The sequence below is a fragment of the Rhodamnia argentea genome, chromosome 7, assembly GCF_020921035.1.
Source record: "Rhodamnia argentea isolate NSW1041297 chromosome 7, ASM2092103v1, whole genome shotgun sequence".
NCBI lineage: Eukaryota > Viridiplantae > Streptophyta > Magnoliopsida > Myrtales > Myrtaceae > Rhodamnia > Rhodamnia argentea.
The window spans coordinates 25,023,990-25,042,840 of NC_063156.1; the positions used below are offsets into that span (position 1 = coordinate 25,023,990).

Here is an 18,851-nt window from a genome sequence, read left to right on the forward strand (position 1 = left end):
TACTAAAGAGGAATTTATCGGTGTGTGCTTATCATTGATGATGCGAGATTCGGTGATCGGCCGCTGTATGGGCTTTGATGCCACAACAGATCGGTCTTTGAGGAATGGGCTAGTAGTCTTTGCAAGCAGTAGCAAGTTGATTCATGTTTCGGATTTGTTTTACTTGTTTTATAGGATTTGCATCTATCTTGAAGTTATGTACTACTTTCTCTACATGAAATGAAGATGCTCGTTTCGACCAAAACAAAATGAACAAGCTCTTGTAATTAATGGAACTAGGGTCCGATTCGGACTTGAGAACGTAACTTGAAAACCTGATTTGCTCTTTAAATCAGATGGGTTTATTATAAGCCAAAAATCAGCGCTTCATCGAATTCCTGGGTTAGAATGCAAGTAAAGAGAAGACCGAATCCAAGTTCTTGAACTTCACACACAAGAACCATCTACTGAAAAAACCCCCCCCCTCTTCTAATATTAGGGCAACAAAAATCCAAATCGTTTGGTCGCTTGGCATACTGAGTCCCTAGTTTTATATTTCGGTTAATTAAATCCTCAATGAATTCCATATCGATGGATGAAGTCGGAAAGTCATTCGCCGTGACATTTTTGAGACCAAAAAATCCCACACGGCTAACTATAGCATAATCACGTGGCTATTTTCAACAGGTAAAAATTTACCTTAAGAATTCACTAATCGAAATCGGTAGTGTCTGCAACTCGATCTGCTAAACATTAATGACCCGGCTGCATTGAACCCCCCCGATCAATCTGTTTCGATACGTGCGTAACGCTCTCCACCACGCCCATTTTACATACCATCGCAATACACAGCACCAAAATTCAAAAGAAGCCCCTTCCTCCTAGCATCACAGCCGATTCATTCTAAGCTTTGCCTTCTTGAAGAATCCATCAAGCAATTCTAGACCTTCGCTCTCGAACTTCACACCAGCTCACCATCTTTAATGGCCCAACAGCCTTTTTCCCTCTTTGAGGCCACAAAGTTACTCAACTCTGTTCAGCTTCTTCCCATTTTTGACCAGGAGCTCACATGGATCCAACAGCTGAAGTTTTGCTTAGAATTTCTAATCCTCAGTCTGCAGGAAGAATTCAAGCAGCGAACCAAGTATAGTAACATGAGCAGGCGGATTAAATTGCCACGGACCAACTAACTTCTCTTTTGCTGAAGGATGGTCTGCAAACTGTCCATCAGGCAGTAAATATGAGCACCTGAAATGGGCTAAATGTCACATGACTACGACTATAAAATGGGAATGTTTCCCTTGGCTTCTTCGTGCAAAAGTTAACCGAGCGAAAGACACAGGAAGCTAACATGGCGAGGACTACCAAACCATCTCTTCTGCTCATTCTCCTTCTCACGGCACTGCTCGCTGGGACGTCCGAAGGTGGACGCAAGACACCAGGGAACGACAACGTCTATGTTCCCCAGAACTACTTTGGTTTCTGGCCTTTTCATTTCCTATGGTTCGGGCTCCCAGGATTCCCCATCATTCACAAGGCTGATGCAGGCAAAGAAGATGCACAGAAAACAGAGGGTAAACGTGGAGTTGCTCCCGCCCTAAAAGCGAGCAGCAGTTCACCATAAGGACGCACGGCTTGTTGTAGATCAATGTAGCTATGCTGGTAAAAGAACCACAATAAATAATCTCTCCTAGTGATGGATGTAGCCTACTTAGCAAGGCTAGTGTCTACTGGTGTGCAATGTCCAAGTTGCGGTGTGCCTTGAATATTGTCTAAGCTAGTTGATGTGTGCACGTCCTAAGTTGTGGTGTCTTCACCCTCATATATTGTCCAAGTTAAGAGGGGTCCTAGGTCTCGTCTAAGCAAGCTGTACTGTCCTATGTTTAATGCAGCTAATCAAATACGAGCGCTTCCCTCCGTCCCGCCCTCTCCCTTTCTCGAATTTTGCATTGATACAGGCTAGTATATCTTAATAGAACCATTGATTCATGCCAATGGGGAATCCCCACGCCTGAGCAGAAGTACTAAGCCGTAGATTTAACTGTTGTGATAGCCGTTCTGAATCCATAGCCTGAATCTCTCAGGAACTTCACAAACAATAACATTCATATGCAAATGGATTGTGGTTGGCTCTTTTGCCAAGCCAGAAATCCGCATTCTATCTAAAACCATACATGAGTTGATGTTCATGCCTTACTCTTGAACTAAAAACTAGACACTAAAGAGTTCCTTGACAACTAAAACTATTCCAGACTTTGAATCTCATTATTCACTTTAACAATGATGTCTCAAATCATAACTACCATCACTTGGTATATCAGATCAGCCTGTACAACAATTTCCCTACTGAGAAGAATCTAATTCAACTGATGTCAAAAATAACTCGTCATTCCTTGCATCTCAAAGCATCAGCACGCCCTATAAGATTAATGAGAAGAATGAAAGTAATAAGCAACAACAGCATCAAGAGAGCTGAAACATAATGGATTCAGATGTCATGGCATGGTATATAGCTTTTATGCCCTGGTGTCGCAAAACAACAATCCCGAAACACATGCCATGACATGGACGGGTGCTATAGATGTTAAGGATGAAAGTCAGGTATGGACTAATGGAGGCAGCATTGAGACTTCAAAAATATACAGCCACGAAATCAAGTTCGACAACTGCCATATAATTCTATGCTTTCACAGACGCCTTTTTTTTGCGGAGGAGATACACTTTACAGATCATTCCTAACCAATAAAGTATTTCTCTGCAGTATGGAGTACACGATCAAAGCAAAGAGTAAGCCATCAACAGAGAGAAATCTCACTTTAACTTGTGGTGGCAGGTAAAAAGACCCTGATGAGATCTTTCATGACGACTCTTTTCCTACATGTAGGGCACTTAGCCTGCGCAGTTATCGCAGCCCTAATGCAGGCTTTACAAAAAATATGACCACATTTTGTAGATGTCTCCTCAACTAATGGGCCCATGCAGATTGGACAACTGAATGTTGGCTCCTTTGGGGGCGGCGGCGATGGATTCACCACATTTTCTCTCTGCCATTCAACTTCCACAGGTCACAATAACTTCTATATTCACCTCTGTAACACGAAATATATGCACACAACTTCTACTGCAAAATAATTACATTAAGAACAAGTTGCAAGACATACGTCTGCAGGCATTAACACGAGCAGCTATGCACATGTCAACTATGAAGGAGAGCAATGTGAAAAAAATGCTAGTCACTGCGACCATCCAATCATAATATCCTTGCCAATTAATAAAAACACACAATTTGATCTTATACATCACACCAAAGATGAATGACTTCTATAGAACACAAAGCAATTGAGACAAAAGTATGATTGAAGCATCGAGGCACAATAGCACAAGCACAAGCACGAGCAGTTCATGAAGGAATTGTGAGTTGAACTGCAGAATCTGGTATTGCAAGACTCATTTAAGTGAATGTCCCAACAGAAACACATTCCCATGACCAGTATTTACAATCGATAGCTGTATTTCCAATAGAACTCATGAGTAGCACAATTGCCTGGAGCAACTTGCAACAGAACTCCTCTAGCACAGACAATAAACATTCTTACAATATAATAAAACAAAGCTGTGCTGCGGAAATTCTGGTTCAGTGCATCCGATATAGATAAATACTCTGGGTACTTCAATTTTGATGTCTCCCTACCTGATTTCAAGGCTGAAAGTGGACCTACCAGTGGCTGTATATATACCGGATTTTCTCAAGAAAGATCAATGAAAGAAATCCCTAAGGACTATTGACCTATTAATCACTAATAAGGCAAATGCACTAATCACAGCAATACACGGGTGCTGAAGAAAATCAAAAACCTACTAGTATCAACATGTGACAGAGCATAGTACAGAAAATGGTGAAAGGAAGAGTCAAAATCAGTACCACATAATTATTACTGCTTTCCAAATTTATGTAGAGACCGCAGTTTACACTATCTTGATTTGCAGAAGATCTTCGGCGCTTAGGGTTATTGTGGGCAAACCTTGTGTTATGTTCACCTGCAACAATCAAGAAGAGAAGAAGACAGACCCATGAGTCTGACTAAATAGAGAAGATGCATGATTGATGCAACAGAGAACAGAGGAAGCATCACACTAGATCAAGAGGCCAGAGATGGTAATAACAAGTTTACCAGGGTGAAACGAAACAAACCGCAAACAGAGAAATGTGATGTCAATTTGAAAAATTAGATACGAATTTCCAACACTACCATAGTCAACTTTTATACAATGACTCATGTCATGGATCAAACCGTACAACGCTCCAACATCATTTAAATTGATGAGTCGTCGTTGAGGAATTATAGGGCACTCTGAGACTAAAACATAACCGCTGGTTTCATATTCAAACAACAAGAGACAAAGTATAATCATCCCAAGTCAAATACTCCAACATACTCCCTTTCCCAACACCCCAAGCAAATACTACAAAGACAGATGACCAAACCACTAGAGTCTAAAGTGCATAACTCCCATAAACCTCTTTTGACTGGTAATTAGAAGGTTGACATACTTTAGACAGCAAAGGAATAAAATTTAGCAACATTACAGCAAAAATCAGTGTCTGAGGCAGCATAAGCCCACCATTACTAATAGAAGAAAGAGGAGAACGTGCCTAGACTACTTAAAGCATTCAAGCCAGCAAAAATATCAAATGTTCTTTTGATAACCCTTGAATGCATCAAAATCATATCGAAAGCAGATTATATGTTATAGTCTCAATAGGAGTTCCTTTCCAGTTTTCTTTACCCGGTGGAATTATCCAGCTGCAATTGCTTTTACAGCCTTTCCACGAACCTCCAAAGACCCTCATCCTATTGAAAAGTGAAAAACAGATGCCAAAGGAAATAGAGGTACTTTTACTCAGCTTATTTCGGTTCAAAGTAAATTCTTTGACCATCCACCCTTCCATTGCCAGCCCTCCAACATTACCAAGCAACATCCCTTTCAAAGAAGCAACTCTGAAGCATGTAGAAGTGCATGCACATATTGCAAGAAAAAAAGAGAGAGAGAGAGAGATCGGATTCAAGGCGAAGAAAGATGCTGGAAATTCACTGTCAACCAACCGACAAGTTCACAGACAAGAAGTCTTGGGGGATCACAGATGAGAAAAATACATATGTACACCTGCACACTGGGATGCAGACAACTGCCACAGCAATGTGAAAAAGTTCAAGTACCTGACTCTACATCAACCACGACAGTCCTTGACTGATTCCTCCGGGATTTGTTTTTCGCCTATACAATGAAAACACAAGTCATATATAGCAGCTCCTCCTAAATGAATGCTAAACATAGCAACAGACAAAAGCATGTAACCAGAGTTATACTTCAGCAAATGCCCTGGGTGAACAAAAGGCAACATCATCATCAATGGCCTCAACATCAATTGTAGCATGCTGCAGGGGTTGTTGCCCCTGATTGCTATCCTCCACTTGCTGAGCCACAACTTGAGTTGAAGTACCTTCATGATCCCGGTTTTCAACAGGTGGCTCATTGTTAAGGTCTAAATTCAGTCCTGCTTTTCGACGCCGATATCCTCTTAGAGGAGGATTTTTGGTCATCTGAGTGCTCATGCTAATCTCCCAATTCGAGCTCTCAAAACCCAAGAAAAAATAGCTGTTCAAGAAAAAGGAAAAATAACAATTTGATAAATCGTAATCTCAACACCCACCGCCACCCCCTAAAAAAAAATAATAATTCATTAATAAAAAATCTCAAATTTCTCGCTTCTTAATGTCATTCATCTCTTAATGACAAGCAATTTATGCAATGTTACAAGCAAGCAGCATTCAGATGAGACAATCACTAAATCTTTGCCTCATATACTTCGTCCTATTGGTTTTTACAAATCATTTCCAATTTGCTTTATACCAAAAACGGTATTGCGCAAAGGGCACACAGATTAAATCATAAAAACACTAAAAATAAGAAAATGACAACGCAAGACTAACTGCGGCTCCATAACCTCTGTTAACACTAAAACGTCAGGGTAAATAAGAGACCCATAGTCCACTTCCACGGACGTAAAAGAAGCCCCATTATTAACACTAAGCACAAGGCAACAGAGACGAATGAGCGACAAAAATAGGGATTCCATGCAAGTTTCTTCACCTCGAAATATGACCCACACAATTGGTTCCACGTCCCGGTCTAAAAGGAAATGAAATACGATTGTTTCACGGAAATGAACATAAAGGTGTCTCCTTTACCGACCATCACTCCGTTTCTCAACCCTCGCGTCAACAATCGGCAAAAGGCAAAACAAAATCTCGTCGAAATCTTCCATCAACAGTCGGATCACAAACCGAGGGGGGGAAAAATAAAATCAAAAAACAAATGGGCATCAAATTAATCAGGCAAAATCAAACACCGATAAACCCTAAGCCACCGCCTATTCCCTGGAAAAAGTTAAGAAACGATAAAACAAAAAAAATTTTTTTTTAAAAAAAAGCCCTCAAAAGCCATTATAATAGACAAGAGCTCGGAGATCGTACCTTGAGAACCTGATTCAGGAAAAGAATGAGACTTTCAGAAATCAGGACGGAGAAGACCGGATCGACAATTTGAGAAGATAGAGAGTGATCGAGAGAGCGAGAGAGAGAGAGAGAGAGAGACGAATTTATGTGGGGGCGTCGTCGCTGAAGAGACAGATAAAAAGAGCGTGAAGAAGAGAGAGGGGGAAGGAGAGGCCCGACAGGGTCAACATAATTATAAGGTCTCGGAAAGAGAGTAGAAGGAAGGAAGGAGAGGGGGGTTTTCGTCATTACAGCAAGTTGACGTCTGCACATATGTAACACACGACCGTTGATTCGACGGACCGCTGCCACGTATCGTCCGCGTCGTCCGTAGATGAGATGGAAGATTTTTTTTTTTCGAAAGAAGAAAGACATTTGCTTTTTTTTTTCTTTCGAAAAAGAATAAAGACGTTAAAAAGTGTGTTTTTGCCTGTTTTTCCATTTTTTTGATGTTATTGAGGGCCTCATTATAGGCCGAAAAAAAAAAACTAACATTTTGATTCTCTTCAAATAATTGGAAAAAGAATATATCCTAACTTTCAATTACCAATGAAAAAATTACATATAATTCCCTATATGGTATGAACTTAGAAAGATTTCACGTGTTTTGTGTTAATAATGATCCTTATGTTAGCACATGAAGTTTGAGATATGAACATTGAAAAGTTTGACGTATTTCACCTTGTATGAAAATCGCATGTGAAAACCGTAATTTTTTTTTTTCTAGAGAAAAGTAAAAATAAGTTTAGACACGTAATTTATTTTTTTTCTTTTATTTTTAATTTTAATACATGAATAATAATATTTTTTTTGGAAAAAATTTCAAATAAGGAATCGAAGTGCCAATGTTTTTTGCAAATAATTGATTTGAAATAGATCTTGTTTCAAAAAATGGCTTAAAATGCTTTTTATTATTTCAAAAAATGATTTGATCAAGGGTATTTTCGTCATTAGTATTTTCTAATTTTTTTTCTTTTTTCCCCTTTTTTTTCCGTCGGTGGTTGGTCTTAGGCTGAGCAAGGCCACCCTCGACAACCATAGGGAAGGGTCGGCCTCACTTGGGCAGGGCAAGCGTCAACCCGCCCGATTTGGCAAGGACCGCTCTTATCGATCGTAATAAAGAAAACAAAGGAAATGGAAAAAATGAAAAGTAGAAAAATAATAAAAGAGTAAATGACGAAAATGCCATTGGTCGGATCCCTTTTTGAAACAATGAGGGCACTTCAGGCAATTGTTTGAGAAAACGAAAGCACTTGCAGCACTTATTTGAAATTTTCTCTATTCTTTTTTTTTTTTAAAATGAAAGACATGTAGACCAATAACTTTTCTTTAAATTTTATTTATCTGATTTTACCTTTTTCTTTCCGTGCGACCAAGAATTTTTGCGATGGTCACAAACTCATCTGATATATACATACATGCTGCAAAGTTCTTTATAATTGAAGATCGGTTGTTTTTTAATTTTTTAAGCAAAATCAACCATTTACTTTTTTCCCCAAATTTTAGTAAAATAAATACAATTGAATGCATCGATTTCTATATTTTAAAAAGTTTTATCAATTTCGCCTAAGCAAAAAAAAAAAAAAAAATACCCAAAAATGAGGTCACTCGAAATAGATCCTTATTATCTCATTTGGACTTGAAATGCAAACCATCGCCAAAATTCCAACTTTTAAAATTTTCAAAGTTAAAAAAAAAAAAAAAGGAGAAATAGTTTATTTTTTTTTAATGTATACAATTGTTTTTTTTTTGGGTCAGAAAGGTGGATTACGAGAGTGGACGCACATCTGCGAAAGGTAAAGATACCATATTAGAATGTTAATTTATGACTCTCGGCAAGAATATAGTTTATCATAGACGATCACCGATCTTGGGCCACTTAGGGCGGGCGCTGTCTGCTTTTCTTCTTGTTCAAGACAGCAACTAGAGGCCAGGTTCTGTACATGATGAACAAATCTCAAGACTAACCTTCTCTTGATGACTTTCTGGCTAAAAACAACGATGGCTTCGGCTTCGGCCGATGTCCATCGTCTTCCTTGGTGTTCAGATGCGAAAATGATGTTTGGGGTCACAAATAATGGTATAAGGACTATATGAAGCTTCATTCTGTAGTGTATCAATTCAAGTTGTGACAAAATATTGTAACTCCTGTCTCTTTGATCACTAGTTCTAGTTGTGACAAAATAAGAACTCCTGTCTCTTGATCTCTGGCTGCAGCTTATCTTGCAAGGATTCTATGGAAATTACAGATCCGGCGATTTGGCAGAATGGCCATAGGACAAATTTCGGAACGAATGATAGATCTAGTCAATATAGAGGGGAAGAAATTCCGACAGAGTTGGACAACCATGCCCCCTTTTATCACAAAATTGGAACTTAATTAGGTGCGGTAAGGAATCACAACGATAACAGTTGAAGATCTAAAGGAAAAAGAATTTCATGATAACAGTTGAAGATCTAAAGGAAAAGGAATTTCATGTTCTTCCAGCCTCACGGACGACTCCACTGGTTCGGAAAGAAGAAGCACAACAGGTGGATTGGTAATGAATTGGCTTCAAAGGAGTTGATTCGCAGGATTCATCAAACACACTTCCCAAACATACTTGCTTATCAGTCGCTATGATTCAGACGACCTCACTTTCTAAGCCATGGAAAGCAGGAACACTGCAGCAAGAAGTGAAAAAAATGGAAGAACATTGAGGACACTAGAAGTGTCATGATAGCCAGTAAGTGTCGACTTTCAGACAACTGTGACACAATACCTTTGAGTTATTGCCAGCAGTTCCACTAGCTGCACCCGCATAAGGTGACTGAGTGTGCATGTCCGGTCCCATTCGAACTCCCCCCTGCCTCTCCTCCCGAACTTGGTTAAAGATGTGAGTATAGCCGTCGGCTGAAGCCGGGTTGTTCTCGTCCCACTCGCCAAATTTTGGAACAGCGGCACCTTTGTCCACCTGGTTGATCAGAAACCACAGTTGAAACTTGAGGGGGTAATGCAAGAGCCAAATTATACTATCAGATATATTAGCCTTCAGGACCTCAACCGAATTATTTTCGTCCAACGAAATGAACCAGTAAAATGCAAGCTTGTATGAATCCCGACAATTGCAAAGGGAATCACTTCTGGTCAGAGAAGCTTTTCGGTCGAGAACAAGATTTTACGTCATCAGAAAGGGAAAATGTTCTGAAAATTAATTCAATTTTTATGGAAACTTAGCATGATTACTGCCATCAATGACAATAGTAAAGCAAAAATGAGGGAAAGGATTTACGAAGTCATCTCCTTTAGGAGCAGAACCCAGGCGGGATCTCCCCGGAGTGCCCATGGCATGGCCGCTTTCACGGGAACCCCTTCCTTCCCAGGAGGGTGAACCGCTCCCCCTTCCTGAGATCCTTGCCTGGGGGTGCATCGGCGACTTCTCAAAGCTATGATCCCCTCCAGTGCTTGGTCTAGCCGGCCTCCTCTGAGGTTCACTGTAACTTGCTCCACGCCCTCCATGTGCTTGATGCTTCGACTCGTTTGAATGCAAGCTGCCCAAGTTATTTTTGTGGATAGATTGGTTCGAAACCCGTGTAAGACTCCCATCATCATTGCTCATTTTGCGCTCATGCACCGTCCTGACGACTCCCTGCCGTTTAGGTTCCTCAGATTCAGCTTCAGCTCTAGAAGCAGGGGCTTCAGGTGGAGCTCCTGCATCTGACAGTAAATCTGGGTTTTCCTCAGGATCGTTCGGATTGATCATTTTAGTTCCGCTCCGACCCTTCCTGGCTTTATCGAAGCAAACTGTGTATGGAATATGATTTCCACCTTCCCAGTTGCCAAATTCAGGTACGCGTGGATGTTCCTGCAGTAGGGACATAAGAATATGACCTGTCAGCTGAATACATCTTGGTAATTCCAATTATTTGCTCAACTTATCAGACCTAAAGCAGCTCGTATTTCATCCAAGAACAAAACAAGCGCATGCAAAACTGTAACTATTATTAGATTGAATCGTTTTATGCAGAGCCAGAGAAAACCAAGGATGACATGTAAATCCCAACTATTCATCACGATTAAGTCACAAACGTATCAGCTATATTTTTTGTCACTTCAGTGCCAGAAGGCATTTGGAGTCACGATAGCTGATGTGCACTGTTTCACCTAGTTCTTTGCGTCATACTAATTGCTATATTCAACCCAGAAAAAGCATGACTGAGCATGATGTTTCCAGCAGATAAAAAAAGGGACCAAGCACAAAGCCGAACAAAGTGTGGCAAAGATCCTCAATATGGATACTTTGATGGTTAATAGCTACTGAACAAATAATCAAAGAACCAGAACAACGGCTGTAATATGAATCGAAATATACTTTTCTCTTAACGTTTTGTTGAGGGGAGAAAGGAAAAATACAAACTGATTTGAGGCACTAAAAAATCCTCAATGAAGTATGGGAGAAAATTCTAGCAAAATAATGCAACCTCAAAAAGGGAAAGCATAGAGTCATGTCCTCCATAATGAACAAAGTTATCTCGGTGAGACTGGTGCCGAAGTAACAGTTTCAGATCCAGAGGAGACAATTCCCCTAGGAACAGTGGGCTGACAATGTTGCGGAACATTGTTAACTTCGAAGCCAGCGTTTCAGAGAAAGAAATCAAACAATCCTAAAGGGTTACTTCAGCTGGAATAAAATCATGAACAACTGTGCTCAGCCACACTTAAACTATAATTGTCTTTCTTGCACATAAAAATTTGAAGTCACCACAGAAAACAAAGGAAACGACATCTTCAAATGCAACCAAAATCAAATGTCTAAGAAAGAAACAGATTACACTCTCCACTTCTAGAATGCAAAAGGTTTTGCTGCTCATTAATCCAGCTTCCATATCATCAGTATCAGCGCTGCGAACTGTAACAGGACGCTGAAAAACTACCACCATGTTCCTTTTCCCCAAATAGCTTACACGTCAATCGAATTTTCTTCGCAAAAAGGTCCGCATCGTCGAGTTTCTGATTCATGTAAAGCCCTCGCTCAATGGCAAGCTAGACGAACAGTGGGGCGACGAAGAGCAACAGTCAAATCGTGATGCAGTAAATGACAGGCTTTCCTTTAAGCCAAACCGATGGCCCTGTGTGGCTAACCTTAACGAGCTATGTAGACCCAACACCGAATCCACATGGCTAAGACAATTCCCTCAAGTCAACAGCCCGAGTTGCGCAAGCATATGAGAAAACCCAGAATCGCGGTTCCCAAATGAAGAGCATGAGAGAACATATCAACCGCACAGAAACTTAAATCCACCATGACAGACAAATTCGTTCCCTTCTCTTCATGCTTGCTCTGATCCCGAAGTTCGGTAGCAAGAGACATGGGAAAACAACACAATCGCGTCTCAGGACAGCACCAAATATTTTCGGAAGATAAAAAGGAATGAAAACGAGCAATTGAAGCCTTTGAAGCATATAGATGTTCATAATCAAAACAGGAGCGAAGAGCAAGACGCGACAAATTAATAACCTTCAAAACAAAATTCTCAACCAGAGCCACTCACAGCCATTCCAGTTCCCTACCCAGCTCCGAAATAATTCTCCCACAATCCGAAATTTCTACTTCTTGTCTGATTTTCCACCAAACGAAACCGCAAAAGACCGAGCTCTCTTCGGAATCCTTCACCCCCACACAGAGAGAGAGAAGATGGAGAGAGAATGGTCAAATATTACAGGTGGCGACCGTCAATGGGGGATAAACTCCCCCCCTCTCTCTCCCTGACTCCGTTTCTTCGTAGTTTCAAACGTCGCACTCAATCCCCAGTACACGTCTACTGTATGCATCCCGTCGCATACAGATTTCGCGGCATACGCTCCCTTCGAGAAACGCTATGGCCACGAAGAACTTTTGCTGCTTATACACGGCGTCCATGCACGGTTGCTCGGAAGCGGGGAACGGCGTTAGAAGTTGATTGGCCAGCTCCCGAAATGACGCCGTCACAGTTAATGGCGGCTGGCTTGGTTGATTGAATGTGGGAAGCCGCTCCTGTCGTCTTGCTCCGAGGGCTTTTTTAACCGACTTCCACGGTTACTGGATTTGTCGCCTTCCTTACCGACACTTTCTATTTTCAACCCCCGCGCTTCTCGTATTTTTATTTTTTCCCCCGCATGGGAATACTGTTTTCGAATACCACCCCAATGTGTCAATGCTCACTACAGTTTTAATAATCGCGAGAAAGTCGCGTCGAATTTCGTTCGGCGAAGATAGGTCCTAATGCTTAGCTTAGTGGTTAACCGACAATGCAAACACCCATCCATCATTCCGACCAGCATTTTCAATCATGAAAAGTCGAGAAAATAAACGAATTTCTTTTGAATTTCGGTAACGTGGAAAGATAAAATGTTGTACTTTTAAGTCTATATCGGAAGCTAACCGCACTTTCATAACCAAACAAAGCTCGTGGAACAATTCAAAAGGGAAGAAAAGACTCGATACTGTGGTAAATTTGAAATTCCAACTCGATTCTCGACGATGCGTGTAAATTATCTCGTTTTTATACGTCACGTAGTACCTTTGCCCCGGTGTATGGCAAGCACACGTTAAGGTGATTTTGTCGTGATATTATCAATTTATTATATTTTGATTTTGGAGGAAGTCACTTGCCATATTCAAAAGGCAAAAGAAAGAAGAAGAAGGAAAAACTCTACTTTTCGCCCCTTTAATTTCACACGGTTTCTCTAACTAAGTCGATATATTTTTAGGGAAAATTTCAAAAAAGGGCCTCAAATGCCCTACTTTCTCAAAAGGGTCAAGTGGCTTTGTGTCGAATAAGGGCCTAGTGCCTTCGTGTTTGAAAAGGGGCTGGCTGGGGTTTTGGGTTTTTGTTTTTCGTTTATTTCTTTGTTTTTCCTTTTTTTTTACTTTTCTTTTTTTTCTTCCTCATCGGCCGTGGGGCGCGGCCTCGCCGGCGGTGCGAGGCCGCCCTCTCCTAGGCGGGCGGCCTAGTGGTGCCGGCGAGGGGAGCCCTTGCCGTTGGGCAAATCCGCCCCATTGAATCCCACGCAATCTGGTCCACCGGGTTGTGGTCGGGCGTGGGCAAGGTTCTCCCACCCAAGAGAGGGCGACCCTTGCCCCGAGCCGAGGCGGTGGTGGTGCGTTTGCGGATGTTCGCGTCGGAGACGGCCTACCTGTTCGTCGAGGTTCATTTTTGAGCGTTTTGCTTTCTTTGCCACCAAAACCGCACGATCCTTGCTCGATGACACTCGATTCGATCTCCACTTGTGCGTAGATTTTTATTGGAATTGGACGGCACGACCAGTTCCTCTGCTTCCCCACTCAATATTCTGTCTATTCTCTCCGAACGTCCCTTTCTCGCCTACGAAGAGAGCGGCCTCCCTTGGGCGCGTCGAATGAGGGTGTGGTCGCCTTTGGGTTGGGCGACTCTGCCCTTGGCATCAACTCTTAAACAAGCCAATCCAAAGGAGATAGCTCGGCAGGTATCAAATCATGTTATTGGGAGATGGGGGCTCGATCTGTAGAGGAAGAGGTGGAGGGGTGGCCGGAGGTGCTTCTTATTCTTGCGGGGTGGGGAGATGGCGGCGATTTGAGCATGGGCTTGCTGGATGCGGGCGAGGAAGGGCGCGGTGGTGGAGGCCAAAAAAAAAGGAAAAGTAAAAAAGGAAGGAACACGGAGTGGCGAGATTTGGATGGGCTTTGGATTGGGTGAGGGAAGGGCGCGGTGGGGAGAGAGAGAGGAGAGAGAGCGGTGGTGGAGGCCAAAAAAAAGAAGGAAAAAGTAAAAAAAAGGGAAGAACAAAGGAGATAAATCGAAATGTAAAGACCCAACCTAGCCCTTTTTTAATTTAACCAAAATTTTTTTTTGAAAATGTTGGCCTTTTTTCCTATTTTTTATTTGTCTAATCGAATCTTTTACTTTCTACTTGTCGTGTCGCGTCCCTTCAACACCAAACCCGCTCAAATGCAGTTGACTTGATCTTCGAACACGTGGAGCGTCAATTTAGACAATATAGGCAAAGATGGAGTACGATATGAACGAAAGTTTAGCTTTGAGCGTCCATTTTGGAAAATTTTACCCACGTCGACTACAATGTCATCATTACGTGTGCTTGTTTGTTGGATTTGGCATATACTATTAGAGCAACTTGAATAGAAAAAGAAGCATTAGTTTGAGGATTTGATTAGACAAATTAAGAATGCAGGGACTTAATTAGAAAAAGTGTAAAAGTAGAATATTTCCTAGAAAAAAAGGGTTGTCCGGCTGATTTAACTACAATATGCCATGTCGAATACCAAATATAATTCGACTTTAGCATCCTCCCTTACCAAGACATAACAAAGTCATTACCGTTCCCAAAAATTGATTTTTCTCGTCATCACTATGTATGCACAAAGGAAGTAGGAATCACCCAGACCCATATCAAACTAGCCTAGAACCGATGGGTCCCAAGGGAATCGATTTTATTCCCAATTCAAATAAATGGGAACCAGTGAGTACTAGTCTGGTTCCCAATTTTAGGTGTGGAACCACCCGCCCGCCCGCCCGCCTGGACCAAACCGGCAAAATATAAGTATAGTATATATCTTTAAATATTTTAAAAAAATAAACACCCTAATCTTGCTTGTTAGTCTTCTCTCTCATCTATGTCTCTTTCATCTCAATTCTCTCGAGCAACTCCTTCATCTCTCCATCTCTCAACTCTCAACTCCCATCAACTCATTGCTACACCTCCAACCGTTCCTTGTAGACAAGACTCACGACCTCACCTCCCACTCTCGGTCACCTCCACTTGCTATAAATTGGAAACCCCAGTTGTTGCTATTTGCTCCTTTTTAGTTTCTTCAATCTACCACCGTTCGAAGCACTAAGAGGAAAGTGAACATTATTTGCATATGTTTGAAGTATTTTTACAAACAATAGGGCAATTAAAAAACATGACATTCTTTTTTGCCGAAAAGAAAAGAACCTTGATGGACTAGTTTACGGCTTGCTGGAAAACAAGCCACTAATCACATAAAACTTGGTGGTTCTATGGAACTGAATGACGAATGGGTGTTTCCCGATTTTAAATTTTCAAAACCGATCCTTAGTGGGGGGATTCCCACTATGGAACCGCCCATATTAGAACCGATCAACCTTAATATGCGTCACCATGAAATAAATACAAGTATTTTCAATATTAAGTACGATTAATAAGTATCTCAAAATACTCTCTAACCCGGCACTAAAAGAATTACTGGAGGCATTCAATTTTCTATTTTTTTGGTCGCATTTCAGTTGCTCCTGGCTAGAAAGTGACTTGGCAGCAACCGAATAATTGATTGATGAAAGTGTCATTATTAATTTATTATACATGCTAATTGTGCTGTTCAATTGGACAACTTAGTGAATGTAGTGGGTCATTGGGCCCCACCTCAATCATCAGCGAGCAGGCGACCCTCGTCCGAATTTGGTTGTCAGTACCCCCACTAAGGCAATTACATCATTAATTGTTTAATCGCTGGTAACGCCAATCATAAGAAAAGCTATGAGCCTTATTGAACGGCGACGTGCATGATTTTCTAGAAGAACATCATAATTTAAGGATGCCTTGGATTTATGTGAGGTAGAGAATACACTATGATGTTTTTTTTTTCCTTCTTATCGAAGCACGTAAAACCAAAATGAAAAACGTCCATCGAAAGTTTAAAACTTATCATGAAAGTGCAATTGACTTTCGGAACTTTTAGAAAGTGCAATCAATCTTAAAACTAGTCAAATTGGTGTAGTAAAGTATTTTCGTCGACTTCATCCGGCTTGGCTAATCGAAAATGCTAACGTGACTTGACTTTTTTATATTTATTTTTTCCCTTTTACATGGCACTAACATGACTAAAATATGAAACATAAAGCTACAACGACACGCGTTCTTGTCCATATCGACCTTTTTTCAATCCAAATTTCAGTAGATAAAAACAAGCTAATTTAACAAATACAAAAAAAAAAAAAAAAGAAGAAGAGGACAAAACCAGCCATAAAATTGGGATTGAAAAAAAAATCAGACTTGGACAAAGACTCGTCATGTTAGCATTGTACTTCATGTTTTGGTCATGTCAATGCACGTAGTAGGGGTGATCAGTTCCAAGATAGGTGATTCCTATCCAAGGACGGGGAACTGCCCACTAACAGCCAGTTCTACGAAATGAGAATCGAGAACTTTCCACTAATTCTTGGACCCATCTAGAAATTGGACCACAGATCATGTCCGATCTTCGGGTGGGTCAATGGAAGTCACAAGTTCAAGGTTTCTTTCTTTTTCGAGGGAGAGCGTGCGTGAGGAGGTGGAGGACTAGGCTTGAGAGAGGGCTGGAATTAATTTTATATACATGGTCCAGGTGGTCCGAGCGGACCGTTCCAACCTGGAACAGGGCATCGCCAAGGACTAACCAGTTTGGCCCAATTTGGACGGTTCCCGGTTCTTTTACACACTCATATCATGTAAAAAGAGAAAAATAAAAAAAAAAACACCTACGACTTATTTGATTCAAAATCTTATTATCAACGAATACGAATGCGTTTTTGCATGAGCTCAGGGATATGGTTCCCATAGATAATTTCAATCTGAAGAGGGCAACTCATCCCTTGCTAAGGAGATTTTGCCTGGTTTTTTTCACTCGCAGAAGACTAAGCCTTGCTGCTTGGATAAGAGGTAATCAGACTTTCGCCTTTCGTCGGTTCTCTTCAATGCATTTACGCCGCAAAATCTAGGGTTTTTGTTGCATACAAGTATATTTGTTGGAACGTTGATACATAATTAATGGGATGCTTAATGTACTCTTCATTGCCCAATTAAATGATCTTGACAATATTGGTATAAATGATCTTTCCCTCGTGTTTAGCTATAGCGATAACCCATGAGCCTAGAGCCGCTTAGCGTTGCATATTCGAACTCATTAAAGCTCGATTCGCATCCTTACTATTCTCTATTAGTAAAGTCATTAACGGGATGACTTAATTGCATCAATTTGACAGATTTGTGACTTAATTGCATTTTTTTAAAAATTTTAAGATTCAATTATTATTTCGTGATAAATTTCGAGACTTTCATGCACTTATGAGAAACATAATTCAGTAAACCAGTGCCCTATGGTTTAGATAAGTCAGCAACAAAGAGTACAAAAGTTCTATTACAAAAGTTAGAGCTCTTTATGTCATAATCATATCTTTGGAGTTTGGAATATGAAATTGAATGGATTTCTCCATTTACAGTAATCTTTTATGCACTAAATACAATTTCTTGGATAGAATGAAACTTCTATTTATTTTTATTGATTGTTTTCTTTATTCTAAATTTGATTTTTTTTGTATAAGTCACACCAGCCAAGAATACACTTGGAAAAAGCTTTCTCTAATCAATAGATAAAATCTGGATATACTCTGTTTTTATCCTCTTTTTTTTCTGAAAATTAATTTCAATAACAAATAGAAGGATTATTAATCGTAATCTCATGATAATGAGTTTTTTTTTTATTTCAAACTAACATGTGTTTCTTAAAAATCTATTTCAAGATATTTGTGTTTAAATTTTTGAAAGTTGGACGCGTGAGATCAAAATTGGTAAACGTCAAATCGATTAGTTAAAATTTATTATTAATTGTGGGTAATGTGGCGGAAAAGGCATCACCACGTGTTTCGCCCGAATATATATTCCTAAATCGATCACTAAACGTGCTTGAACTTTTAATTTGTTTTATATGATCCCTAAACTTGTAAATAGATGTGTAAAATGGGTGGATTGAGTCGGGCCGAATATAATCCGACATATATTGACCCATTTAACCCATTTTGATATATTTTCATTTTATATAAATCTAGTGACCCACATCGACTCGACTTGTATTGGTAAAACACTTTAATATTAAAATCTAGGTTAGAGAAAATTATTTCCCATATATTTTAAATATATATTTTGCTAATTTTTTTTATAATTTTCTTAGCTAATCTATTTATGACCTATTTAAAATCCACTTATGACCCATTAAATTTTTAAGTAACTTATTTATGATCCACTCTTAAAACTTAAGGAACCTATTTATAATCCACCACCATAAAAAATGGGCAAATATGTGTTCTATACTCATTTTTCCACCTCTACGTTAGATTGTATGAACATGCTTAATATTATCGTTCCATTAATTCATATTAAGGGATAATATTGTTCATTTTTTATATTCTAAAGACTAAATTAAATATGTACATAAATTAAAAATTTTACAAATTATATTCTAAATTGGATTAAAGTTCGAGCCTTAAAATTTAAAAATCATGTTATAGTTCAGCACCAATCGT

The 18,851-nt window shown here is 40.0% G+C and overlaps 2 protein-coding genes across 8 annotated transcripts; both read right to left on the bottom strand.

The window, feature by feature from the left end:
- Window positions 1-982: 982 nt before the first annotated feature.
- On the bottom strand, window positions 983-6,702 carry LOC115742524 (E3 ubiquitin-protein ligase RNF4). Of its 6 annotated transcripts, none has more exons than XM_048282492.1 (6): window positions 6,516-6,702; window positions 5,349-5,637; window positions 5,199-5,256; window positions 3,902-4,020; window positions 2,795-3,023; window positions 983-1,517 (listed from the first exon to the last, which is right to left on the bottom strand). In XM_048282492.1, exons 2-5 carry the CDS (start codon window positions 5,592-5,594, stop codon window positions 2,796-2,798), a joined length of 651 nt encoding a protein of 216 aa, XP_048138449.1. In that variant the 5' UTR covers window positions 5,595-5,637; window positions 6,516-6,702; the 3' UTR covers window positions 983-1,517; window position 2,795. The 6 variants fall into 6 exon arrangements, with proteins under 6 accessions (XP_048138449.1, XP_048138450.1, XP_030532722.2 ...); XM_048282493.1 differs by having other exon boundaries at window positions 983-1,576; XM_030676862.2 differs by lacking the exon at window positions 983-1,517 and adding an exon at window positions 2,192-2,397.
- Window positions 6,703-8,874: 2,172 nt separating this feature from the next.
- LOC115742519 (RPM1-interacting protein 4) lies at window positions 8,875-12,415 on the bottom strand. 2 transcript variants are annotated; one of them, XM_048282857.1, is made up of 4 exons: window positions 12,069-12,415; window positions 9,809-10,381; window positions 9,292-9,490; window positions 8,875-9,200 (listed from the first exon to the last, which is right to left on the bottom strand). In XM_048282857.1, the coding sequence occupies exons 1-4, from the start codon at window positions 12,072-12,074 to the stop codon at window positions 9,178-9,180; spliced, it is 801 nt and encodes a 266-aa protein (XP_048138814.1). In that variant the 5' UTR covers window positions 12,075-12,415; the 3' UTR covers window positions 8,875-9,177. The 2 variants fall into 2 exon arrangements, with proteins under 2 accessions (XP_048138814.1, XP_030532713.1); XM_030676853.2 differs by having other exon boundaries at window positions 9,299-9,490; window positions 12,069-12,410.
- Between the last annotated feature and the right edge of the window lie 6,436 nt (window positions 12,416-18,851).

Excerpts from the sequence above, each read along its gene's own strand:
- LOC115742524 (XM_048282492.1), bottom strand. The coding sequence starts at position 5,594 with ATGAGCACTCAGATGACCAAAAATCCTCCTCTAAGAGGATATCGGCGT. Across the intron at positions 5,257-5,348 it reads CACCCAGGGCATTTGCTGAA|GCGAAAAACAAATCCCGGAG; the intron begins GTATAACTCTGG and ends TTCATTGTATAG. Across the intron at positions 3,024-3,901 it reads AAAGCAGTAATAATTATGTG|AGAGAAAATGTGGTGAATCC; the intron begins GTACTGATTTTG and ends GTTGAATGGCAG.
- LOC115742519 (XM_048282857.1), bottom strand. Across the intron at positions 9,491-9,808 it reads CTCCTAAAGGAGATGACTTC|GTGGACAAAGGTGCCGCTGT; the intron begins GTAAATCCTTTC and ends CTGATCAACCAG. Across the intron at positions 9,201-9,291 it reads CAATAACTCAAAGGTATTGT|TGTTCCTGCTTTCCATGGCT; the intron begins GTCACAGTTGTC and ends TTCTTGCTGCAG.